The sequence below is a fragment of the Melopsittacus undulatus genome, chromosome 10 (assembly GCF_012275295.1).
Source record: "Melopsittacus undulatus isolate bMelUnd1 chromosome 10, bMelUnd1.mat.Z, whole genome shotgun sequence".
Classification (NCBI taxonomy): Eukaryota; Metazoa; Chordata; class Aves; order Psittaciformes; family Psittaculidae; genus Melopsittacus; species Melopsittacus undulatus.
Genome location: NC_047536.1, coordinates 13382806 through 13409580, shown reverse-complemented (window position 1 = coordinate 13409580; position 26775 = coordinate 13382806). Strand labels below are relative to the sequence as shown.

At 49.7% G+C, this 26775-nt stretch overlaps 1 protein-coding gene across 1 annotated transcript in view; it reads left to right on the top strand.

The window, feature by feature from the left end:
* The window catches only part of PDLIM4 (PDZ and LIM domain 4), a 40432-nt gene extending 16772 nt beyond the window's left edge, over positions 1-23660 (top strand). Inside the window, exons 3-7 of the mRNA XM_005147277.3 lie at positions 1872-1956; positions 14653-14831; positions 16814-16971; positions 20241-20361; positions 21472-23660. Coding sequence (XP_005147334.1) covers positions 1872-1956; positions 14653-14831; positions 16814-16971; positions 20241-20361; positions 21472-21676 — 748 coding nt within the window. The 3' untranslated portion in view covers positions 21677-23660. The remainder of the gene's footprint in view (positions 1-1871; positions 1957-14652; positions 14832-16813; positions 16972-20240; positions 20362-21471) is intronic.
* Positions 23661-26775: the final 3115 nt, after the last annotated feature.

The following is a 26775-nucleotide window of genomic DNA, read 5'->3' as shown; positions in this document are numbered from 1 at the left end:
AGGTGCTTTCTGGTACAGATGGTGTGGTCTTTGTTGTGCAGGGATATGGAGAACTGTGAAAACCCAACTAGGAGGTGTTGGCAGTCCCAGTGACTGAATGCTGTAGCTTCATGCAAAGCATTTTACTGCCATTGCTATTACCTTCTGCAATCAGAATCTCTTTCTGAATCTTGATTCTTATTAACTGGCAAACTGAAGTCTTCAGGGATCCTTCAAGCTGTGTTTGGCATGTGGGCACCAGAATGGAGCGAAGGGGAATGTCATCACTGCCCCATGTCAGCAGCAGCGTGAGTGTGCATCAGGCTGACTGGATGCAGGGGAAGAAGCACGGAAATAATAATGATGGTCTCTGCCAATGTAATTAGGCGTTTTCATTGTTCTGGGCCCCCAGATGAAATTCTTAATGTGGAAGTAATATACACAGCCCTGCATCGTGGCAAAAAGTGAGTTGGGATTGCTAGGAACGCTGCCCTTCCTGGGAAGAACGATTTCCTTTGTCTCACCAAAAACAGTTGGAAAGACCCACCTAAAACCAAATAATTACAGTAAAGGTAATTTCTCAGAACAGGACATGTAGCTATGAGACGAGTATGTTATGCCTTGTTGAAAAAGCTGTGATGGTAGTGCTGAGCAGTAGTTTGGAGCACACAGAAAAGGCTTAAATCTTCAGGGAATGCATCTAAAGTGTGCTAAAGCCAGTGGGAGTCTTTGCTTTTGATAGGTTTCAGATCAGGCCCTGCATTTGGAGAGATGGGTTTGTATGCTGACTGGGTTAAATATAAAATACCCAAAGTAAAAATCACCTCAAGAATTCTTGGGTTAAACCCATGTTCCTTGGTTTTCACACTTGGCCTCTGCAGATAATTAAACCAAAGCTGAATGTGGTATGTGCAGAGGCCAGAGTCTGATGGCAAAGGATGCTTGGTCACGGCAAGTGATCTGTGCCCATTGGAACACAACCTGTTTTCATTAGGTGATGCGGATTATGATGATGAACAGGATAGTTTGTGTTTGAAACCTTTATTTTCATGCAGTCTCCATCTCCCATCTCAACTTCTTAGCATCCAGAAAAGCCTGTGTATGTGCCTGCTGGCTGTTCCCTGGACCCCTGCAGCTCCCTCCTGCTCCAAGTACTTGAAATCACATTCCAGCCATGCCCCTGGATGCAGGGGAAAAAATGATCGGACACATGGAAACCCTTTGGAGAGTGGGAGCGTCCTGTTCTGGCTTGGCAGGACCGAAGATGCATTTGTGAATGGAAACTGTATTTTTAGGGCTTTTTTAATCTGGCACCTGTTGAAAGGGTCAGGATGATTCATACAGGGCTATGTAAGCCTTCTCCCTGAAAGGCATTGGTATAATTACTGCTGTAGTCTAGTATATAGACTTGCCAGGGATTGCATATATATACATATATATATACACACACATAATAAAAACATATTTCAGGATTCAGGGCCAGAATAAAGGGGCAAAGCCAGGAGCATGCAGAACAAAACCACCACAAGCCTGTCTACTGATTTCTTGAGCTAAGTTTATATCTTAAACTCTGCACTAAGTTAAAGCTTGTGGTTCAAGAAGGGGTTTGAGCTTCATGGTTTCAATAGCATGGAGCTGGCATCTTCTCTATTTACTATTGTAACGTTTCTGAGGATAACTTTAGGCAAACATGTACTTATAGTCATTCCCTGGCAGGCCTACATGCTATTGTATATTTGGGGTTTGTGGTTTGCTTGGAGGTTTTGGTCTGGTTTCAGTTGGGTGGATTGGTTTGTTTGTGTTTTCAGAAGCCTGGGTTTTGCTGTTTGTGGGGGTTTTGTTTTGTTCTTTAAAGCTATTTTAATTGGAGTTTCCTTAATTTCCCATTGCAGAGCTGAAGGAAAGTCCTGGTCACCTCCTGTTCTGGAAGATGGCAAGGCTCAAGCGTACAGGATCAACATAGAGCCGGAACCACAGGTAAGGCAGCAGCAGCCCTGCACTGGCTGGGAGAGGAGATCCACATCTGGGGTCTGAAAAGCCCTCAGCTCTTTCTGTAATCCTTCCTGAAGCTAAGGAGTTTATGTGTGTGGGTTTAAATCTCGATGTTCGCTAGACATCTACCTCTGTGCAGGCCTTGCTGTGCTTTCCTTGGGCTGGTGAAGCCCAGGCTCCTGTGGTGAACCAGATCCCTGAGTGAATCTGGCTTAAACCTGGCTCCATCACTGCCTTCTCCCCAAGCTAGGCCGTGTTGAATCAGCTTGTTGGTGGCACAAGGGGACCAGGCAGTGCCATGAGGTGGGCAGGACCCAGCATAGACCCCCTCTCGAGAGCAGTGACCAACCTCGTGGTCAGCATTGTGTTTGATGGAGCTGTTGGGAGCATTCCGAAGGGTGCTGCCCGATCCCTGCCCTGCCTGGAGCAGAGCACAGCACACCTGGGGTCTGCTTGCACCTGCTTTGGCCAAGGTCTCTTCATCTCTGCTGCTTCCAGCATCCACTGCACCTTCCTATTCTCATGATGCTGATTCACTTCATGTGGTGGTATGGGCTTTTCTTACTTTTTCTCTGTCTCTTATTATAGAACCCCAGCCTGGTTTGTGTTGAAGGGACCTGAAAGCTCATCCAGCTCCAATCCATACCACAATCAGGGACACCTTCCCCTAGAGGAGGTTGCTCCAAGCCCCATCCAGCCTGGGCTTGAACACTGCCAGGAATGTGGAGCATCCATCTTTCTCTTCCTTCTCTCTGTTTTGCAGCTTGTCTCTTCCCTCTCCCTTCAGCTCTTTTCCCACCAGCATTCTGCTTGTACCTTGCCCTGCCTTCCTGCCCTGTGGTCTATGTGAGGCAGGGCAAGGACATCCCCCTCTCCAGCAGCATCCTGATACTGGGAGGTGGATGGATCTGAGCAAATCTCCATCTTCTGTACCTATCTCTTGACTAGCACCTTGTTAACGTGGTCCAAGATGGCTCCTGTTCTCTTCCAGCTCCTTAAAGGGAAGAGGAATGGTGTTTTGCTCCTTTCTGCCTCTGAGCTACCCGACCTTAGGGTTTTTGGATGTGTTGGTCTGTGATGCATGCTGAGAGGTATCTGTGGAATGAGGAGGAGACCAGGAGGAGTGTTCAAATATTGCTTGTATGGTTTCCTTCTCAAAGGTGGTTTGTCTTACGGGCTGTTTGATGAGAAAATTTTCTCCAGCACGTGCAGATGCTGCTGGATTAGCTCTGCTGCTCATATCTAGAGGTGGCTTTTGCAGTGTCCAGACAGAGGTCCCAAGGTCCCCCCACAGCTCTCCCTTGGCTCAGTCCAGAAGGGATACAAGACCTGCAAGGGTGGAAAAGGGCAGGATGATGCTGTAAGGAGTGGTGTTGCCTTCATTTCCCTTTGGTGAGGTGTGGGCAGAGAGCACCAGCAGCAGAATCTCCACCAAGTAAGGAGGATGAGTGTGAGTTTCCCCAGACGAGGAACAGACCTGCACAGTCCCACCTGGAACCTGTCAGCTGTAGCAACCATGTGGAATATGGAAGTATTTTGCATTCCTGTAGGGGACAGAGGGGTTTTCAGCTGCCAGCCTTGCACAACAGCAGCACCAGCAAACCCACCCCAGGGTCACACACCAGCAGCTCTTGAGGCTTTTCTGCCCTGAGCAGCAGAGCAGGGGGATCTGTGCACTTGGGCTTTGAGTCCTGGCCACGTTTGCTTCATTAATCAATTACAGCAATCTCTCCTGACAGATACTTTTTTCTTAATAGACTTTAATGGGCCTCAAACCCTGTGAATAATGTTAAATGAGGAACAAATGTGCAGCAGTCCCACTGCCAGATACAACATTTCTGAGGTTTAGTGCAGACTGGATTTGAATCTGACTATTAATATATGTTACATATGGATCTCTTTAAAAATTAGACAGTTACAAAGACTATAATGAAGGAGGGGAGATGGATTTTCCCGAATCCAGACCTACACTGAAAGCGTGTAAATCTGAGGAGTGCTCAGCGGGTAAAGCAGATGTGTTTGTGGCAGAGCACTGAGGCATGTGAACAAGAATAAGCAGGCACAAACAGCAGGTTCATAGGATTGTGAAATTAGGGCATGGTTTGGGTTGAAGGGACCTTAAAGCTCCTCCAGCTCCAACCCCTTCCGCGGGCAGGGACCCCTTCCACTGGAGCAGCTTGCTCCAAGCCCCTGTGTCCAACCTGGCCTTGAGTACTGCCACTGATTTAGCATCCATAGGTCCCTGCTCTTGCTCTCTTTTTGGTGGCTGTATCCCCACATTGTCTTGCTTAATGGCTTCTTGTGTTTCCCAGAGAGGAGATCAAGGAGATTGCATGCACATACTAGAGTGCTCTTGCTGTGATTGACTCCCCAGACTGAGACATGACACTGACTGCTTAAGACATGTGCCAGCAGCTGTCCTAACCCCTGAGTTATTGCTGATGCCCTCACGACTTGAACGATGCTAAGGGTGATCATCAGCAGCCGAGGGAACAGACCCTCAGAGCAGGGGTCCCATCCCCTGGGAGCAGAGATGCTGATCATGGTTGGAGTCCCCTCTGGAGCAATGCCATGCAACCCTGGGCTGTATTCATCCAGCCCCTGTCGCAAAGGCGTTTGTTAGACTGTGAGGAAGAAAAGACTCATTGTAAAGTAATGGCTTGGCTCAATATGTGTAACCTTTGAGCAAGCTTCCTCTCTTCTGGGAACAAGCAAACTGCTTTGAAACCCAGTTCTGCTAGAAATCTGCCCTCAGATCACAGAAGCAGGGCTGGGGCTGCTCCTTTTCAATAAGGGACTGAGAATTTTGCTCCTTGAAAAGGGTTTTGAGAGCTTTACCCTGCGTGGCCTTTCCAGTAATGTGAAGCACATTTTCCTTCTTCCAGGCTTTACTCTATCAACTTTTCCATTGTGCTGGGCAAAGATGTCATGGAAGTCTTTTGACCTGTGACTGCAGCAGTTCTTGCTGGAGGCCCTGGGAGATGTGAGCATCAGCAGACTGCCTAAATCTGTGTGATTTCTAGGAAAGCGTGTACCCTATAATTAGGTACATGTTTGTTTATTTAGGTGCAGTGTTTGTCTTGAAGGCAATGAGGCTTGCAGCTGTCTTTGTATGAGAGAACTTGGAAGGTATGGACCAGCTAATGACCTCTCCTCTCTTTCTAAATGTGTTATGGTTTCTCAGTTGAACTTTGTGGAAAACCCCTACTCGGAGACTAAGAATGTGATCAATCCCCCTTCTAAAAACGTGGATTAATGCTGTGACTGCAGGGAATTTCCGCACTTGCAACAGAAGAAGCTGGACTGGGAGAGAGCTGCTTGTTTGCAATTAGGATCAACACTGAACAGGATGGTAGCGAGTCACCTTCATGAAATAATAGGGTTTTAAATAGCAGGTTTTGGTTATCAGTTGGTTACACTGCACAAGTCTGCCCTTAACAGTAAGGACCTATAGAGGAACTTACACCCTGAATAATGAAGAACCATGTGAATGGCAGGACCTATGGGGATGCTGCAGTATGGCTCAGTGCTCTCCAGCCAGCAATGCTGTCACAAGGAGTCAGGGTTTCCATCACACTGGAATGCCATAGCTGCTGATGCGTTGGGATCTCTGGTCTCCAGGTACAAAATCACTGCTGATGTGTTGGGACCTCTGGTCTCACTTTGCTGCCAGCTCTTTGCCCAGTGTCGGTGTCACTGGGGGGCCTGGCAGATGGAGAGAATGGGATCACCAATCCATCAGTTCCTGGAGATCTCACTGCCTTCAGCCTCCTGTAGTGTGAGCTCACTGGTCAGAATGCCTCCATGTGGTGCTAATAAGAGGAGAGGATATTTGCTCCTTGCCTGTTCCTTTACTGCCAGAATTAGCAGCTTTCTGGCCCTGGACTTTGGGGCAGAGCCCATCAGTGCCAATTGACAGCAGATCACGTGTCTGGCTGGGAGGATAATTGCTGCAGGATTTAATTGGCAGTGTGTAGCTGGAGCTGGAATAGGATGAAAGTGCTCCAAGACCTGGACACTTGGCTAAAACAAGCTACATGGGGTTGAAGGCTGGGTTTCCTCCGGCTGTCTGGAAGGGAGAGGCGCTTCCTGCAGGTCAGCCCGGTCGCTGTGGGAATGGCATCCCAGTGCCACCCAGCCGGGATGCTGGAAGATCCAGCAGCATGGTGTTCTCAGGCCAGGGATGGGGATGATGGGTCAGTGCTGCTGTCCCCTTTGCCTTGGTCCTTGCTCATGCTCTGCTTCATGAGAAGCAGCTTTCCAAGTCCAACCAAGGGCTGAGCTCTGAGCCATGGAGAAGAGCTGGTCTTTTGTTATTGAGGGTGAATGACTCCTCACTTAATTGACTCCAAGTCTTGCTTTAAGTTCTGGACGGGCTGGTGTTGTGCAGGAAATTTCCATACATCTTTGCAAGGCTTGGCACAGGCCACACTTATTCCTGTGAACCGGGGGTTCAATCCTCGTCGATGGAGAGGTGGGATTTCCTTTCTCAAGGTGACCGACCTTCCTTCCTCCTTGGTCCCAGGCGGGACGGGTCACGGCTGCTCCTGGGAAAGCTCTTGCGGGACCCTTGGTTCCCAGCAGATGGGTATGGGACAGAGGGAGGGGAAACCGCCTGCCTTGTGCTTTGGGGAAAACAAAGAGGATGAGATAATGCCCTGGCATGAGATGGGCTCCCAGCACATGGGAACTCACAGCTTGTTGTTTGAGGGCTGAGTTAATAGCAGAAACATGCTGAATCCTGACGACAGCTGTAAGCAGAATCAGCCTTCAACTGCGGGTATTCAGGCAGTGTTTCACACCGAAACATCAAGGGTTTATACACCACTAGAACCTGCTGGTCTGATTTACCAGGTGAAGAGGTTGCACACGAGCTGGTGTGCACTTGTGTGCATTTCTTTCCTGTGATAGGTTGTTGAGTCATTTGAAAGCAAAGTGGTTTCCTCAATACCGGTGTACCATGTTGAACTGTCGTAGCTGTTACCTTTCATGTGAAATCCTCCAGGTATCTCTAAACGAATCAGCATCTCTAAGTGATTTTCAACAATCTTGATACATAAAAGAGGTAGAAAGTAGTGTTAAGATAAAGGGGGGAAAAATGGGAAGATGGAAACTTAAAGATGGTGTTTTCTTCTGTCCAGGCTACTTAAAGAGTTTGTTTTCATTGAAGGTGAACAGGAGCTATACTGAAATAATAACAATGTGGGTCAATTTAGAAAATACTGGTGGATAAAGAGCTAACACAAATACATACCGTGTTATTTCACTTGATAACATCGGTTTCAGTGATGACTCTGTTAATACAGGTAAGGAAACTGCCTGCTTGTGTACTCAGAAATACAGTGTTTGGTTGGAAGCATACATGTAGCTCAGTGTTTCTGTTCTTAGCCTTTGGGGACAAATAACTTATCCCATTTCATTTTCCTTGTTGCTTGCTTAAGATGAGGAATTGCTCTTTGCAGTCATTTGTGTGACCTGCTGGGGTGAGAGCATGCGGGAAGAGGCTGGAACCAGAGGAGGGATGCAGGGAAGGAGGATGCTCACTGTGGTCCCCAGACTCCTGTGTACCTTACCCTGGTTTTTACTGAAAGAGCCATTCAGATAAGCTGGCATCTATTGGGTTGAAGCATGGGATTTGGTACAAGGGCCCATAGGGACAGAACAAGGGGAAATGGCTTTAACCTGACAGAGAGGGGATTGAGATGAGCTCTTAGGCAGAAGCTCTTCCCTTTGAGGGTGCTGAGGCACTGGCACAGGGTGCCCAGAGAAGCTTTGGCTGCTGCATCCACTTTAAGGTTCCTTCAGCCCAAACCAGTCTGGGATTCTACCTCCCAATGTATTTCCATTGCTTGTGCAGAAGAGCTTTGTCTGCAGAGCTCTGCTCAAGGGTGTTTGGAAAACGCTGCCATTCCCTCCTGTGCCCCTGGCTCAGCAGGGCTGTGATCTCCAGCTATCTTGCTTTTGTATGCAAGTGTTAATAAACCCAGTACATCTGTACAAAGCCCTCCTCTGTCTGCTTGTCAAACACCCCCCTGCACCCTTGATATTAAAACCATGCCCTCTGCACCGCAGCAGGGGAGATAAATGGAAACACATTTTGATCATTCCTGCCGGGCTCGGGTAACTGTTTTCCATTGCTGTGAAGTTTTAAGAGACCACTGGTGAGCCAGGTAGCTTAAGGGATGAAGTTGTGGCATCGCAGCTCAGGTCCCTCTTGAGCTCCTTAATTCACATGAGGGCTGTGGCTGCTCCCAGGGGTGAAGATGTTCACTGAACCTGTAGTCATCAGGCCCTTGCTGCGGCCACCATAGTGACCAAACCGAGATGGAAGTGTCCATTCCTTAAGCAGCTGTGGAGCTCATCTCTAATAGTGAGAGATTATCCCTGCGTTAGATGTATGCTGTCCTTGTGCTGTGCAGTGTATAGTCCAGAACACATGCGTGTGCAAATACAGAGCTGGAATAGCCTACCTTAAACCCACTTTATTTTAATAAAGCCTTATTTTAAATCAAAGCTGCTTCTTGTGAGAGCCCTTCTTTAGTAAGGGGGGGATATCTTCCTCCTGGAAGCTAAGAAATGCCTAACCATTGTTTAAAAATAGCTTAGAAATCTCCCCATCCGTGCAAATGTGTTTCAGATGACTTTTGTTAAGGCTGTTATAATGCTGTCAAAAGTAACACATCATATAAATGTACTATACTATAAATGAGCTATAGGAAACATCGAGCTTCTGCCTCTCTGGTGCTGTCGCTCCTGATCCCAGTGCTCCCAATGGGGTGAGCCACAGCCTGGCACCGGTGTGTTCAGCCAAACCCCAGCTCCTGGAGTCATGTGTTTATGGAATTACACCTGGAAACCAAAGCCAGGCTGCTGTATGTGGAGGTACCTGTGTTTCACCTGAGGAATTGGGAGTTTGGGGCTGGAAACTCGCACTGATGCATGGTGGTGGGGCTGACCTTAGCCTGCTCCCTGCTGTAACAGCAATTACATGGGAAGCGCTGGAGACTCTCACGTTGTGCTTTAGCTGCAGCTTGCAGTGGTTCCAGCAGGAATTGCAGTGTGTAAAACAGAAAGAAACACTAAAGTGGGCCTGACTGCTGGGGCCAGGGCCATGAAGCGGAGCAAACCTCAGCAGTGCTCACTAGGGCCTGACCCACGGGTGCTTTCAGCATGTCCAAGACCCAGCACAGGGCTGTGGGGCTCACTGGGAGCCCCCATCCCAAGAGCTCACTGTGCACTAACATCCAGGCCTTCTTGGGTTATAGAGCATCCTGGGGACGTGGGCTGGGACTCAGCCAGGCTCCACATTGAGTCGTGTTTCATGTGAACATTGTCTGTAGCCTTTTAACTAAAAACCCATCTGATCTCAAGGGTTTGGTCTCTTACTTAGATCTGAAAAATGAATTTGGTGTTTAGCTGATGACTGGGAAAGGAGCGGAGCAAGAAGGATGTGATGGATAAAGCTTTCCTACAGACTGTGGTATAGACTGAAAGAGGAACTTGGCAGTGTCTGAGACCTGTCTCATAACGTAACCCCCACACTTTGTTCATCCAGCTTCAGCAAACTACACCCTACCTTTGTGCTTATCTGTTCATCTTCTGAGCTAAATAATGGGATCCTACTTAGGAGACCTTTATAAAGGTAGATTGAAGCCTGCTTGGTCTGTAAAAACAGCACATCTGACGTCTGTGCTAACAGGGAAATGTGTGTTAAAATGTGTGTAGCTTTTAACACTTACCCAGCTTTGGGGGCAGGTTTTGACATGAAGTGTTTGGCACAGGATTTCTGCTGTGGCTGTGAGCTGGAGAATCAATCCTGCTCCTGTAAATGTGTTATTTGCATTCAGATGGAAACTGTACTGTGCATCCTCTGTGGGTGATGACAAGATTTCCACTTCAGGGTCTTTTGAACCAGTTTATCAGGGACAAAGCACTGTCTTTGCTGTTGAAGAGCTGGGGGGAAGGAGAGGAAGGTTTGCATTGGCTGCTTTGCAGCTGTCTTCTGTGCAGAGAATGAATTCAAGTCGCAAGGGTACAGGTTATCCTAGGAGGTGTCTTTGGGCACATTTGCATGAAAGAGGACTTGAAGGCAGTAACATTTCATCCACAAAAAGCACTGTGCCAGGAGAGGTCAGAACCAGGTTGTCACAGTCCAACTGTACCCTTGGCTTGGGGAAAAAGGCAGCCATGGGCAGAAATTGCACCTTTGCTTCAATGAAATCCTTGCTGCATCCTTTCCTTTTCTCTCGCTGCCAGCTCTGAGCCCTGGGCAGCCAGTGGTGCCAGGCACTCATTGGAGAAGCTGGGGAGCCCATCCCCAAGCTGTCTGGGCACACCGGACAGCAGGTATGAGTGGGGATGGGTCTCAAATCACTGCTCAGCCTTGCAGGAACCATGGTGGGTTTGCCCTGAGCTGATCTTTTTAGGTGTAGCTATTGAGGCAGATGGTCTGATGGCCCTTTAATGGTAGTGACATAGGTTATCCCAGTCCTGCAGAAAGGCTCTCTTGCCTCTTCTCTTCTGTGGCAGGCAGCTGAGGGACCCATGCCAGGGACATCTTTTAGCCATATATTGCAGAGGCAGGGAAGTGCTGGTGAGTTCTCTGCAGAGCACAGCTGGGCTTAATTACACAAGCTCAGAGCAAATAAAACCCCGGTGAGGAGCTGGAATGCTCAGGCTCATCCTGCCACGGCTGCAGGGCAGACACAGGTAACCAAGTGTGGTCACAGAGGTACCTCTTCCAGGTGACCCCATGGCTAAGGGATGCTTTGACCTCCTGGTGCATAAATAGCAGTGCTCATGTCTCTAATTCACCACTTTGGCAGCAAACGTCTGGTTTTAGGAAGTGGTTCTGAAGCACAGCAAACAGAAAACTGTTTTTTCCTGAGCCAAGCCATTAATGACCTTCAGCTCTGGTCAAGTCTGATGCAGGGTGTGTTTATAACAGAGAGCAGGATGGTCTCCTCTGGGTTTAGGAGCGTAAACATCTCACAGGCAATCCCTGCATTGGGAACCAGAGCTGCTGCTGGTCCTATCCCTGCAGATCATCTTTCACCACTGCACGAGGGGGCTCCAGGATGGGTTTGGGGCTTAGAGGTGTGATTGTGGAGCTGTGGTCAGCTCTGCAGCTCCCGGGTCTGCTCCCAAGAACGGTTTCCAAGATATTCCAAAGCTATCATTGATCAAAGCCCTTCCACATCAGGTCGTGTGTGCCGGTGTTTGCATGGAGGTTGTAGGAGCCTCTAAATCACCTTTTAAATTATCAATCTTTGGATTTAATCTCTGATAAATGAGATGAGCTGTTTTGTATGTACTTCTGCCCTTTTAAAGGTCTTGATTTGAAACATGATGAAGTGGGCATTGGCCGAGGGTGCTCATCACGCATCAGGCTGGATCAGAACTGTAGCCATACACAAAGCACCCCAAAATCCACCTGCTCCCTGGCACTGGGACTTCAAACATCTCCTGCCTGGCTCTGCCTTGTGTGTATCCATGTGGGATGGCTGTGTGAACTGTGTCTGCCAGCTCCAAGAGCTCCAGATGCTGTGTGTCATCTTGGTTGTACTCCATAACTGATGGTCTTAGAAGGCAAGCGTGAGGAAACAGATTGCACATTCCTGTTTCATAGGGAAAGGAGCTCTCCTCGGTGCAGCTTTGCAGGCCAGCTCTTGGGAAGGGTTTGCAAACCCTTCTAATTTAAGAGAGGCCATAAAAAGCAGGAAGGAAAACCAGCACAGAAAAGCAAATGAGGTCCCGAAGGGGGGAGATTTTAACTGATCTTGAACCTGAGAACTGGAAGGTTCTGGCTCCTGAGGATGAATACGGGAGGGTTGTGCACAGTGCAAAGCCTTGCAGGGGTCTCACAGCCTTTGCGAGGAGGGGAAGGAGACTGTTCTGAAGAGATTTCCGTGCAACAGGAAAGGTGCACGGCAGAGAAACTGAGCAAGAAGGAAGGCAAAGACCAGTGTGCACTGAGGGGTAAATGCTTTCTGTGTGTTGGCTACCCGCAACATGAAGCACAGCTCTCAAAGCCTGCAAAGAGCTTGGTGGATGAGGCTGAGGGACATCCATTGCTTCATCTCCATGGGATTGGTCTGGTAAGTGTCAGGGTAGCAGGAGTGCTTTGGTGTCTGTTAGGAGCCTCTTCATCCTTATGGATGCTGCTGGCTCACCTGTGGCTTTATAAGACCTTTATAACCTGTGAGGGGCAACTCACCCCTGTGTAGTGGAGCAATGTAAGGGTGAGCTGCCACCACCATGAGCATCCTCTTCCCACAGGGACAAGGAGGTGGTGAACTCAGGAACCCCAAGGAACTCTGCAGTGCAGGGAGGGCTCTGAAATGCCCTGGTTCCATCACCAGTTTCATGCATTTTGGAGAGAGCCCAAGCAACAAGTTTTGGCTTTATAGCAGCATTTACTTTTGATGTCCAAACTGCTGAGCTTAGCAGGGACAAATGGGCAACACTTTACAAGTTACCTTGGATTAAAGCAATTCTGTGGGGATTGCTGTCTAGGTCCTTTGATGGTTTCCATCCCAGAAATAACCAGTCCCATGCTCCCAGTGAAGGAGCCTGGATATCCCTGGTGCAGAGGAGCCTGTGGGGTCCGAGGGAATGAGAGCAGAGGATCCTGCCCTGTCCTCTGCAGGCTCCAGTTGCTGTGTCCTTCAGACCATGTGTGCATCAATGCATGGGTAATTAATGATAATGGGTGTCTAAAAGCATTGCTCTGTAGCTCTCAATAGCCTGCCAGCCAGCACAGGCCATTGCTTTTCTCCCTGAAATGTTTATGATCCTTCTTTTCCTCCCTGTGTCATGGTTGAAAGCGTTTTCTTTATTTCCCTTGAACTACTAATGTAAATCTGGGAATTGGAAACATATAGCCTGGTTTTATATATATATATATATGAAGAATATAAATTGGGCAATAGTTAAAACTGTATTATTCCTGGCAACTAAACTCCTTTTCTAATACTTAGATTTCTTGATTTGGAAGCAGTTTTCCCCATGTGTGTACACAACCGTGTGGAAGGAGCAGTGCAGAGAGGGCTTGGGGTGGCTGCTGAGCCTTTTGAGGTGGTGGAAGGACCAAGAGCTTGCTGGAGTCTGCAGCTTTTCAGCTGGTGGCAGGAGAAATACATAGTTAAGCCTGGTTCTTATCAGTGACAGAACCCCAGCCTGGTTTGGGTTGGAAGAGAACTTAAAGCTCATCCAGTCCCAACCCCTGCCATGGGCAGGGACCCGTTCCACTGGAGCAGCTTGCTCCAAGCCCCTGTGTCCAACCTGGCCTTGAACACTGCCAGGGATGGGGCAGCCACAGCTTCTCTCAGCACCCTCCCAGGGAAGAGCTTCTGCCTAAGAGCTCATCTCAGTCTCCCCTCTGGTAGGTTAAAGCCATCAATGGGAATTTTGCCTTAGGAAGAACTGAAGAATTGGAATTCCAAGATCTTTTTCTAGCAGGATCTGTTTTTTATGTCTCTAAGCTGTTCAGTTTTACAAGGCTTGGGAACGCCAGTGCTGCTTTGTGCTCCGCACCAGTGATGGGCATTTGTTTCCAATTAGTATTTATTGGATTATTTCAGTCAGAAGGAAGCTCTGTGTTAGAACCCTGCAGGATGCACTCTGTTATTTGTTCACAGGACGGTGTTTTCTTTTCCTGCTTGGTTTTGCATCAGTGTTGCTGGGGATCTGCCTTGACACAGATTAAACCAGATTAAACAGATTACAGCCTCTTATCCAAGCATCTGTTTCTTCCACGGGTAAGGGCATGTTTCAGACTCACATGGCTGGAAATAGCAGCAGCCTAGAATACCCTGACACCCTCAAGGCTGTGTTCAGCTTTCTGCTGCTTTTCCCAATAGCTGGAATTAGCCCCTCTCTGGTGAAGGGGCTGCTGGTCGCAGCCTGGATCAGATGGCTTGTGGCAAGATTAGCAGTAGGTACTGTTGTTTTTATGGGTGTGTGTGGGGCTGACTAACAAAGCTATGGAAAAACACATAGGTAGTGTTTTATGTAGGGAAAATCATATGGAAAACTTGTGGTTTAATGGCATCCCCCTTCCTGACATGAGGTCATATTTCCATCGTTTGCTTTGTGAATTGAAAAGCAAATGAGAATGTGAGGACCGAGCTGAACCTTTGACCAGTGTGTTTCTCACTGTGAGGGACTGAGAAAACCTTCCCAAACCAGGGATCTTTCCGGACAAAGCTGGTTGCAAATGAGTGAAAATACCAGGATTGGCCTCAGGTCTCTCCCAGCCTGTGCCTGGAGCCGAGAGCCTGGGGTTTGCTGGTGTAAATCAGAGTGATTGCCTCCAGTCAGGAGAGTGATAACGGCTCTGGAGCGATGTAACATGAAATGAGAAGCAGACTCGGAGCCTTTCTTCTACGGAAATAACAAATAGGCTTTTACAGGAGAATAAATGCGGAATACTTGGCAGTGGCTCGCCATGGGGGAACCGGCAAGTTCGTTTGGTCCAAGACCAAGGAGAACTGCAGAGATTCATCAAGACTGAGCTGCGGGTCAAGCCTGAGTTTTCCTTTTTCTGCTGCATCTCTCTGTTTTCCACAGCATGTATAACATATTACTGCTGCGACCTGCACGTCCCAGCACAGCCCCTCTGTGTGCATCCTACTAAGAACCAGAAAGCTCAAGGTGTTTCTGCTTTTTCTTCTCTTCCAGGACAATGGACCGGCCCAGAGCAGGAGGACGATGCCCCATGTGGCTGGTGGCAGTGCCATGGACACCAAGCAGATGCTGAATGTGCAGCACCACCACCCAAACCGGCTCTATGCCAACAGCAGCTCCGAGTCAGCTCTGCCAGGCCAGCTGAGTGGCCTCCACATATCTCCTGCCCACAGGTAGGATGCGAGCATGGCCAGGCTCTGGGTTCTCTACTGCAAACTGAGTTTCAGGGGGATACATTGAGGCTGTGGTGATCCCAGAGCCCTGAGATCCTTCACCACCTCCATTGCCCTTCTCTGGACCCAGCTCCTCAATATCTCTCAATATGTCCCAGAACTGGAAGATGGGTGAAGGAGCTGGTTTTCAGATCTCCATAAGGTCCTTCTATTGCTGATGGGGGTAGGTAGATTAGCGGCATCAGATCCAGTCCCCAGGATGGGATGAATGCCAGGGAGCATCAGAAACGTGAGTATCCTGGTTTTCCAAAGTATATATGCAAGGCAGGATGGAGAGGTTTGCCCTCCTAGGAGTGGGGATTACATCACCCCAGACCCAGGAGCAAACACTTGGCCTGGAGCTGGAGGTACCCACAGGGAAAATGAACCCCAGTAAATGCGGATGTTTGGGAATGTTCGATCAGGTCTGTGCAGCTGTGTGGGAGGCTGGGAAATAATGAACACTCCGAGGAAAGAAACAGCTTTTGTGGAAAGGTTTGGGTGGAAGACTCGGGCTTTGAGACGGGCCAGGCTGTGGACTGCGATGCTTGTGCATGGCTTAGGCTGCTGCTGATTTATGCTCCTCCAGACTGGCAACATCCTGCAAGCAAGCGATGTCTGCATTGCATCCAACGAGCAAAGAGTTTCTCTTCATCTGGGGAGCTCTCTGCCTGCACTGATTCATATTTCAGTGACGCTGTGAGCCAGCTTATTCCCTGCACTGCTCCAGGGAAGTTAATGAAGTTGGAAAGGAGGGATCAGCACAAAAAGCATGGAGAACAAAATCTCATGTTTATCTCTGTGCGAGCCAAAAGGCAGGAGATTAGCTCGAGCATTTGAGTAGAACAGGGGCAGAAGTGAATTTGTGCTTAATGGGGCTGGACGGGTCAAAACCTGCTGCATTTCACTGAGGATGTGTGAACTGAGGTACAAGAGGGCTGCAGCAGGGCAGAGGGGAGCCCAGGGCTGGTTTTCTTTGTTTGAAAGTGATTTTTATTTCTCTTTAATTCTGTTGAATGGTGGTGGGGAAAATGAGCCAGATGATGGCTAAAATCCGTGTGATGGGGTTCAGGGCTCTCACTAGTTTTATTGGCTTTATAATGACCTTGGTGACCTCCTCCTTAAACAGGAAAAGGAGCCCCTTCCCCCCAAGCTGTGCTGTGCTTTGGGGCCCCACTGAAGCACAACAGCACTTGAATTCACCTCTGCTCAGCAGGACTCGTACACATGTACCCAGAGTACGTTTGATTCCAGGCTGTGCTTGCAATGTTTTGCTGTACTGAATGAACCAAAATCATAGTTTAAATGACTGTTGTCTGTTGTACCCCAGTCATGCTGCATCCGGACAAGGAGCAGCATCCAGATGCTGGTGGTTAGGGGGGCAGTTATGGGGCTGCTTTTGTGTCCCCTCCACCACCTCATTTTAGCTGTGGCTGTGCCTGGCAAATGGATCTTTCCATGCAGTCACCTACAGGAATGCTAACTTCAAAAGAGATGGAAAGGGGATTTGCTGTCATGCCTGTGCCCAGCAGCAGCACATGTTGTCCCCATGCTGGGTGTCCTAACAGTGGTACAAGGGGTGGCTGGACCTCCTGGCCCAGCATAATTAAAGAAACTCCTTGTTTTACCCATTTTTCCCAATACATTCCATGTGTGGCACAGCAACTGGCAGTGCTTGTAAGCAGCTGCCCTCTTTCCTGAAGGCATCTGGTAACTAGGCCAGCCCAAATTGTGTTGCTCAATCAGAGCTGAACAAGGAACAAGTTTAACTTCCCTGCTTCAGTGGCTGTTCCTGGGACAGGTACCTCCAGGCACAGAAACCATGGGAACAGAGAGGTGTTTAACTGAATCTCAGGGAATGTGGAGGTTCCCATCGGTCCCTCATGAGCTGACAGTCGCTGCTTGTATTTGACTTGAGCCTTTCTTTCTCTCCTTCAAAACAGCATTGACCCCATGAAGTCTCTCCCACGGAACAGAAATGGGATTGATGTGGAGTCGGACGTCTACAAAATGCTTCAGGATTATGAAAAGCCCATTTCGGAGCCTAAGCAGTCTGGGTCCTTCCGATACTTGCAGGGCATGTTGGAGGCTGGTGAGAATGGTAAGGAGGTTGGCATCCTTAGCATGTCCCATCAAGTCCTCCCTGCAAACAGGGCTGTGGCTTGAGCCATCGTTTGGTCCCTTTGCACCCCCTTCCATGATCCCACACCCACCAAGCTGCTGTTGAAGGCTTCACCTCCTTTTCCTTCCTTTACTGAGGTCCAGAAGCTTGGAAAGCCTCTGAAGGACCCATCTCTAAGAGCTGATGGGAAGGGTTTTCAACCTCCTCTACTTTGCCGTTTTACCATGCATCACTTCGGTGCTGAGACAGCTCAGTCCAACGTGGGATGGTCTGAGCACCCTGTGAGGGTCCTGGATCCCTGCAGATGCTGGATCCCCACATCTGGGTGGCAGGTTTCAAAGTGGGTTTTATGTACTCAGCATCTGGGGGCTTACCAGGGTTTGTGGTTGACTTGAGCATGGTGTGAAAGTTCGGTGGCAGTGGTGTTCCCGGGACTGCTTGTGAAATGCACTGGCCTGAAGCGGTTGTGTAAGATCACCAGTGGAGAACCAGCAGCCTGTCTGGGTAAAATGGCATTTGCATAAGGACGTGGGATGGTCCTCGGCAATGCAGGGATAGCGATCAGGAGCTCCTGGCTCACATCTGGCGTCTGTCACAGCTTCCTGCCTGTGTCATTAACACAAGCAGGAGCCAGCTCCAAGCATTAAATAAGATCCCCAAACTGCACATCTCAGCTTCTTTTTATTTGCCTTTCAACCTCAAGTCCACTGTGGCTTTTATGTTCAAACTCTCAGGCTTTGCTTTACAATCATTAGGGCAAGACTGTTCTTACTGCTTCCTTCCAAGAGCCTCGTACTCTGATCATGTGAATCCAGGAACTTAGTTTTTATAGGAAAACACTAACTGGAAATCTCATTATGAAGCTGCAAGAGGTAGCAAGTGAGGCTGCTGCACTGTGTGTATAAAGTGATGGCAAGCCCTGTGCTTTGACCAGTAGGATATTGCTTGCTTCACAAGAAGCACGATCGCAGGTAACTTCTGAGCATCAAGAGGTTCTGCTAGTTCCAGTTTCCTCAGTGGTACTGAGGCATGTCTGCAAAGCATGAGATAGGATCAGCCTTGGAGGCACTGGGTGTAAATACTTCAGCCCCTCCTAGGCTGGCAGGAAAACTGATGTTAATGACAGGCTCCGGTTGTACCTTCAAGTCCTTCACCGAGAGCAAGCAGAAGCAGCTTCCCATGCAGTGTCTGCTGCACCCCTGGGCCTCCGCATTAGGAAGAATAAATGGGAAGCAACTGTGTTGATGCTGTGAGGTGCTGGCACAGGGTGCCCAGAGAAGCTGTGGCTGCCCCATCCCTGGCAGTATTCAAGGCCAGGTTGGTCACAGGGGCTTGGAGCAAGCTGCTCCAGTGGAAGGTGTCCCTGCCCGTGGCAGGGGTTGGGACTGGGTGAGCTTTAAGGTCCCTTCCAACACAAACCAGGCTGGGGTTCTGTGACTCCTCCCTTCTCTGTGCCAGGGAAAGGGAACAAAATTGGAGCTTTGCTGTTTTGTTCCTGCCTCACCTTGCATCCTGCAGTTCTGGGGTGGCAGAAACCCAGTGCTGCCCTTTAGGAGGACAGGAGAAGGAAAAGGCTACAGAGGACAGAGAGGTGCTGGGACAGTGCCCGAACACTGGGTCTGCCCCAGCCAGTCCTGGTGTCTGCTTATCCCAGCATTTCCTTGGCACCAGCCCATCCCCAGTACAGTGTTATTGGGTTGGAGCCCAGGATGCTGCTGATGGGCAAGAGCCAGGCTGGTGACAGGCTGGAGGGGTCCCTCCTGGGGCTCCACCACCCCCTTTCCTCTCGGCTGTGCTGGCAATGGGGACGTGCTGTTGCAAGCACAGCCTGGTCCATGTCATGGTCGCTACACTCTGTTTACTTCATAAAGGATGAGAAATTAAGTGAAAAGCCTCTCTCCTGGCATAAGGCTCTGTGATACGTTCAGATTTGAAATCCCCAGCAGTGTTCCTGCTTTGTTGTTTTACAGCTCCCACACCTCCTCCTTTTTCCTTAAGCCTAAAATTATACATTTTGGCCTGAGCCTGCTTTGTGTTGTCCTTTTAAAGTCAAGATGTCGTTTCCTGAGGAGCTGGGTGTCTCAGACAGCCACCTGATTTATATGGAAGGTGTTTCTACTGGAAGCCCAGCATCACCAGCCCCATAAGGAGCAATGCTTCATGCTGAGGATTTTGGGGAGGCTGGAGGAATCACAGCAGTTGTTTCTATGGGTGCCCTTGGTGTGGGAAGGATGAGCACTGCAGCCACAAATGGAGATGGTGATGGTTCAGATTGTGGAGTGAAGGCATCTCGCTGCCTTGCGGAGGACCATAAATTACTGTGAGGCTGTGGGCTGGTAAATAGAAGGAAATGATCCATGTTTTGGGAGGATGGGAAGCAGAACTCTCTGCAGGGCTTGTTTTGCTGTAAAATCGTTTGGGTTTTTCCTCTCCTTCTCCTCTCTTTTCTAAGCAGCTTATCCAAGCTCTGCCTGAGAGACAGTGACAGCTTGACTGTTGAATGTTGGCAGAAGAGCATGTCTGGTCCAAGCACGCTGGGTCCCTCACTGCGGGAAGCCAACAACTTGAGCAGTTGTTTCAGTTGATTCCCAGCAAGGCAGAGGAAGGAAGGACTCAGCAAGGGAGCTTGGCTGGAGCCAGCCCAGGGCTCGCTGGACCCTTGGGCTGAAGCAGCCCCGTTCTGGTCCTGAGCAGGCGCTGTCACACGTGTCATGGCTCTCGAAATCTCCAGACACTGTATTTTGTCTCAGGAAAGTAGGATTTGGTGGCAAATTGGTTCTTTTGGGTTTACTCACTTGGCTGGTGTCGGTGTCTGGATCAGAGCTATGGCTGGAGATGGGGTCTGCTGTGTGAGGGTGCCTGTGCATCCCAAGGGTGACCTGGGTGGTACTTACTAAAGAGCCCAGCAGCCACATTTGTATCTCATGTCTGGATAAGGCAGCTTTGCCTTTGACAAGGTGTATAGACCACATTGTTAGCACAGTACACGGATATACTGTCTGCTGGTGCAACCAAGGGATTCTGCCATCACCTGTGCTTCGTTAGGATGAGCAGAGGATCAGCACAGTGTCCTGCGGTCATCCGCAACCCCAGATGCTGTCTGAATCTAGCTGGTCTCACTGTTTGGTTTTTCATTCCTTCCAAGCCTGTTGTGACAAAGACTGATCCGAGTCCTTATCAAAGACAGAAGAAACAGAAGCCCAGCAAGGGCAGGTTCTCAATGTGTGTCTGTTTCACATTCCGGGCAGGTGAGAGGCTCGACAAGCTGAGCAACCCCCGAAACATCAAGTCCCCGGTGTCCAAGCTTGGTGGTGCCATGTCCGGGCTGCAGATGCTCCCTGAGTGCACGCGCTGTGGGAACGGCATCGTGTAAGTGTCACATCCCAACGGAGCCTCTGATTTGGTAGGGGTGGGAATGCAGCTGGATGAGGTCCTACCAGATGTGTGGGTCAGAGTTTGAAGCAGAATACCTTACATTTATAGCAGAATATCTTGAATCCCTTTCTGTTCTTTGCTAACCATATATAAACCTGGAATTGAGGAATATGGTTTGGCTTGTCCCTTTTAAGGGAATCTTGCAGCAATACAGGGATGATTCATGGGATGGTTTCTGCCCTGCTTATCCTAGTAACTGCCCAGGGACTATGAATAGTGCTGGCACTCTTTCACTGCCTTATGGAGGGAGAAACACTTTGAGGGTCAAGTCAAAGAGGTCTGTGGATGATTTTTTGTTTATTGAAGAGTCACCCTCCAATGGATCGATGCTGGGTCTGATTTCAGAGCATACAGGCATTTCCCTGCTTCATTGTGTTGTAATTTATGTCCTGTTGTAGTTTACTGCTCAAGCCAGATTTGTTGGCTGGGAGCCTGCTCTGCAAATGCTGTAACCATGTTCTTGCTGGTGCTGTGAGCTGAGCAGAGATGCTCCAAAAGCCACAGTGCCTGCATGTGCGCATCCCCAGCCCTGCCAGCAGTGCCTGGAGTGTGTTCAGCTGCTGGCTCCTGATGCTCAGATCCAGTCTGAGTGTAGACATTGAAGGCTCTGCTTTGCATCACATCCTGGAGTGATGCGAACAGATGGGAACAGAGCATCCCTTCCCACAGAAACATGATGGAGCTGTGCCTGGAGCAGGATGGCAGCTTTGGGTGGGCTGAGATGCTGGGATGGGAACCCACAATAACACCCTCACATGTCCCTTCATGCTGCTTTCCTTCACTTACTCCATTTTACTGGAGGGTGCTGAGGCGCTGGCACAGGGTGCCCAGAGAAACTGTGGCTGCCCCATCCCTGGCAGTGTTCAAGGCCAGGTTGCACACAGGGGCTTGGAGCAAGCTGCTCCAGTGGAAGGGGTCCCTGCCTGAGGCAGGGGTTGGGAAGGGATGAGCTTTAAGGTCCCTTCCAGCCCAACCTATTCTATGAGTCTATGAATGTTTGTGCTCTTTCTCCACCTCACCCCAGCTATCCCCATCCCTCCCCAGGGGCACGATCGTCAAAGCTCGGGACAAGCTCTACCACCCCGAGTGCTTCATGTGCGACGACTGCGGCCTCAACCTGAAGCAGAGGGGGTATTTCTTCATCGAAGAGCAGCTGTACTGCGAGACGCACGCCAAGGAGAGGGTTAAGCCCCCCGAGGGCTATGACGTGGTCGCTGTTTATCCCAATGCCAAGGTTGAACTTGTCTAAACCCTGGCTGAGCTGTGCGCCCACCCACCGCCACCGGCTGCGCTGGGGCTGGAATCAACCCCAGTTACCAGAGCCCAAGTTCCAATGCCTTTTCCTAGATAAAACCGTTTACACTTGGGATCTCTGGGGGATGGTGTTGAAAGCATACGAACAGGTTTTTCCCTTCTTTTTGACACTCTGCTTTTCGGGTTGCTGCGGTGGGATGTTAGTCTGTGCCATAACCTTATCCAAGATCTGTGTAAATATTGATTAATTCTCTACTCTGTTTCCTATAAAACCAGTATTCCCCCCTTTTCTGCTCCCTCCCCCCCTTCTGAAAAAAGCAAGGAAGATGTTTTTAGAAGCTCATAGAAAATAAGGCACTTTAACAAATGAAGCTGACTCCAACATCCTGACATTTATCTCCTGCCTTCTGGCTGCCCCAGCGATTAAAGCCCAAGCCCCTGAGGAGCCTGGGATGCGGTACCAGCGGGTCGGAGTTCCTGGCTCATCCCAGCAGATGTGCTGAGGAAAGGTGGTCTCTTAGAACAGCAACTGCTGTGGAATTCCCTGGATCAGGGCACTGCAGTGTGAGGCTGACAAGGACCGACCCGAGTTCCCCAGGACATCTCCACACTCATAATGCAAGGAGGCTTTTGTCTCCCTTCTTTCACTCTTTATTCAGTTGTTCTCTGTCATCCACTCCCCCCAGCACACCTTAAAGGACACTGAAATAGCACGGAGCCCACCTCAGCTGTTCCAGCTCCCTTGCTCCAGCCCCATCACTGTCATTGCTTTGCCTGTTCTGATTCTTCCCCATCATTTGCTATAGTTTTGTAGCCCTTTATTTCTAGATCCCATCCACGTCTGCCTCCCAGCGGGGAGGGGCTGATCAAATCCTTCCCGGCACTTAGGAAGTAACTGGAGCTGATGAGCCCCTATCCACAGGCAGCAGGATTGGCTTTATACCCATATCCCAAGGCTCTGCTTTCAGCCAGATCCATCATCAGCTTTGTTTAACGGGGAGAAGTTTTTGCGGATCTTGGAACTATGCTTTGTTGGAGAAATGTGGTTGTTTTCATATTGGCGCTTGGAGGAGGGAGAGTTGAGTCTCCCAGTTTAGTCTCCCAGCTGCTGGGTGCCTACAGGAGCCGTGTGTTTGGTACCACAAGGTTACTTCTGCTCTGCAACAGCCTCCTTCCTCCTCCTCCTTTGAGAGAGGGAAGATGTGGGGGAGAAAAAGAAATGTCTGTGCTTGCTTCTCATACATGGAAAAGGAAATTAAGAGATAGGGCAATGGCCAAAGCACTCCTTCTCCTCCTGGCTGTCCGTAACTCAGAAATCTGGGACTGGAGAAGGGTTGGGAGCGCTATCCCAGCTGAGGCTGAGCACACAACCTCTTCCTTCAGGTTCTGCATCCCAGAAGGGAGGAGGGATGTTAGGGTGGTACTGGGCTATATCTAGACCTCTTCATGCAGTGCTTTACAGTGATTGAAGCTGCTCCTGCCCTGTTCCTGAGGATGCAGCTCCCCCCAGCTGGGTACCACCTCACAGCCACAGGGATGCCGGTCCTGCGCCTCCCTTCCAGCAGAACATCCACCTCTCCTGCTGCCATCAGGATTTGCAATTGTTAAAGTACAGGAACACATGGGAATTGTTATCACAGCGCTGTGTTCCTTGTCTGCATGGGTGTGCTCGGTGGGGTGGAAGGGAAATACTTGGGACAACTGTAAATGATGAGGACACTGACAATCATCGGGTGGGAAGCATCTCTGCCCTGTTTGCAGGGCTCTGCTTGGAGCCGTTTGCCACTGTCAGAAGCAGTGGTTCTGAGTTCCCCATCCCCAGGCACATTGATTCCTGACTTCAGGTGCCCTCATTCACGTTATGGGGTTTGTAGGAGCTGCCATGCACGAGGATCCAGTGTCCCCAGGGAATGCCACTAAACTGTAACATGGGCAGGGCACTGTTTGTATGGAATACAAAATAAAACTGTACTGATGGCTTTGTGTCTCGTGTCACTGAACTTAGCCTGGTCCCTGATGGCTTTCCTGTGGCCGTGTCCTTATGTGTGGGGGTCTCTCAGCATCTGGGTAAGGAGGATACTGGATAATCTTGGAGACAGCTGTACTCATAGCATTGTGCATTGAGAGCCTTGCAGGAGGCTTGGCCTGTGTTTCTGGCAGGGTTTGGTTGGGTTTTTTTTCACTCATGAGACCTTGGGACCCTGCATCCCATCAGGTCCAGAGACGGGATGGGCTGTTGTGTCTCTGCCCGTTACCTAGAATCCCAGACTGCTTTGGGTTGAAGGGAGCTTAAAGCTCCTCCAGCTCCAACCCCTGCCATAGGCAGGGACACCTTCCACTGGAGCAGCTTGCTCCAAGCCCCTGTGTCCAACCTGCCCTTGAACACTGCCAGGGATGGGGCAGCCACAGCTTCTCTGGGCACCCTGTGCCAGCGCCTCAGCACCCTCACAGGGAAGAGCTTCTGCCTAAGAGCTCATCTCAGTCTCCCCTCTGGCAGGTTAAAGCCATTCCCCTTGGCCTGTCCCTGCATCCCTTGTGAAGAAAGGCAAGAGAGGCTTGTAAAAGCTCTGTCCCACCTTGACTCATGGAAACTCACCAGGCGGTAGGAGCCAGAGGAGCAAGAGGGTGAGCACAGGCTCACTGGGGTTTAGCTGCTGTATCCTTGGGGGCTTTAAAAGACAAAGTCTCTGAGGCTCTGCTTGTGGAGGATTTCCATGTAGTGTGGGTCTGTTTAACCCCATGTCTAATTAGTGCACATATGCAAATCATTAACATGCTTGTGGCTTTTCAATTAGTGATTTTTCTGTTCACCCCTTGAATGCAGATGTTGGGTGTGTTTATATATTACAGGGATTTATGGCCCCTCTGCCCTGGGCACTGCTGCCCCATGAGGTGATGCCAAGGGGTGACACTGATGGGGACACAGGGTGCTTGGCTGGACCCTCTCAAACCCCCCACTGTCCCCAGGAGCCTCCTTCAGGCTCCTCATGCCATGGAAATGAAAGCACATAAGGTCAAAAATGATGAAGGGCATCATTATTAACTCAGTGAGGTGGGACCAGTGCCAAATGATTCAAGTTCTAATTGTTTTAACTTTTTCCATGTATCATCATTCCAGTTTCCCACTTAGCTGGGCATTATTTCCACCCCCTTTCTGCCCTTGCTGCTGTTTGGAGTTGTTTAACTTTGCTTTTGTTACTGGGTGGCTGCCCCTCGGACCTCAAAGCAAAAATCTCAGCTGGCCCATTTGTATTAGGATGAAAGTCCTTGTGTTGTAAAAACGGAGGGAAGGAGGCTGTTTGGAAAAGTTCCCTCTCCTCCCTTTCTCCTGTGTGAAAGAGGCTCTTTTAATTACTTTGGAGGGGGAAATCCCCCTCTGTATATAATAAAGCACAGAAAAGGGCTCCTCAGTGTGAAGGAACTGATCTGGGAGCTATTTTGTCTCTCTGTATCTCTCTGGGAAGGCGCAGGCTGTCAGGAAGCATCCACGGAGCTGCCCCAGCCCGGGAGCAGTTTCTCACACCCGGCCATGTAAACATTTGGAGTTTTTATGTAGTCCTGAAGCAGTTCTTTGTGCAGGGAGGGCCTGGGCTGGTGCCAGCACCGCTGCTCCGCGGGGTTGACATGCACAGGGTCGCTCTCTTGCTGTGTGAGGCCACGCTTCAGGCTTCCAGCTTGAGTCATGAAAACAACCAGGGTTTGTGTTGCTGGGGGGTGTTTCTGCAGGGACACCTCAGCCTTCGGAGGGGCAGGATCAGCAAACACATCAGGGTGCCCAGAGAAGCTGTGGCTGCCCCATCCCGGGCAGTGTTCAAGGCCAGGTTGGACACAGGGGCTTGGAGCAAGCTGCTCCAGTGGAAGGTGTCCCTGCCCATGGTAGGGGATGGAGCTGGGTGAGCTTTAAGTCCCTTCCAACACAAACTAGGCTGGGATTCTGTGATTTACCTTTGCCCCATCAATAAGCTTCCACCTGATCCCACTGCTACACAAACAACACAATTAGAAGTCTATGAATTATCATGTGCTTTCTTAATTCCCACCTCCTGGGATGCCTACTGGAAGGGTGGTACATGAGTCCCACCAAGGCAGAGGATCCCTTGAGAGGGGCCTTGCCCAGGCAGAAGAGAAAGAGCCACCACAGGCAGCAGCCCAGTAGCCCTGATGATGACCGTGCCGGGTGGCAGTGTCACACAGGGTGAGGTTATGTGCCAGCATACACACAGGATGGGGCTGCTGCTCCATTGCTGGGCAACTTGTAGCAGCACAGCATCCCATCGGTGCTGCTTCCTGCTCCAGCCCCTGCCTGCCTGGTTTGGGCCATGTTAGACAATGTGTTTGCACAAGAACAAGCCACTTGCACAAGAGGAGCCTCCTCAGCTCTTCAAGGTCCTCTCCATCTCCTCCTGTGACAGAGCTGCTCCCCCTCAGCATCTGATTTCACTTTACAGGAATCTCTCCGACCTCGCTTCCCGCACACTGCTCCTCATGTAATAGCCAAAGCGCAGTTTAGGAGGCTGCAGTGAAATGTACCTACTGCTTTCAGAGGGTTCAGTGGGGAGAACCAGGGCCAGCCCTTCCTCCACAGTGAATTTGCTCCTTGCCTGCCTGAGCCAGCTCCTGGATGCTAATTCCGTGTGGTTTTCACAATCTCCATGCCTGGTTTGAAGCATCCCTGAGGTTGGATCCTCCCTCTGGGTCTGAACTGACGGTCAGTAGCTGGTGGTGCTGTGGCAGAGCTGGCTGGAACACGAGGTGTTAATAGGACTGTTAATTCATGTAGATTCACAATTAAGAGAAAACCTCACAGTGTTTTCATTTTGAGCACATGAATTTTTAAAGACATTAAAGATTCATCTGCAAACCAGAGAAGCCTGAGTGTGCCCTCCACATCTTCCCTTTTCTTTTGACACGCTAAATGTGCAGTCTAACCACAGCCACTTAGGACTGCAAATTATTCCTCCGTAAACTCTTACTGTTGATTGAATAATTATTAAGATTGTATTAGCATTAATGTTTAAGACAATACCCTCCTGATTCATGTATTTCCTGGTGGAGCAGGCATGCATTGCATGGCTTTAGGTGGTTCCTGCACAG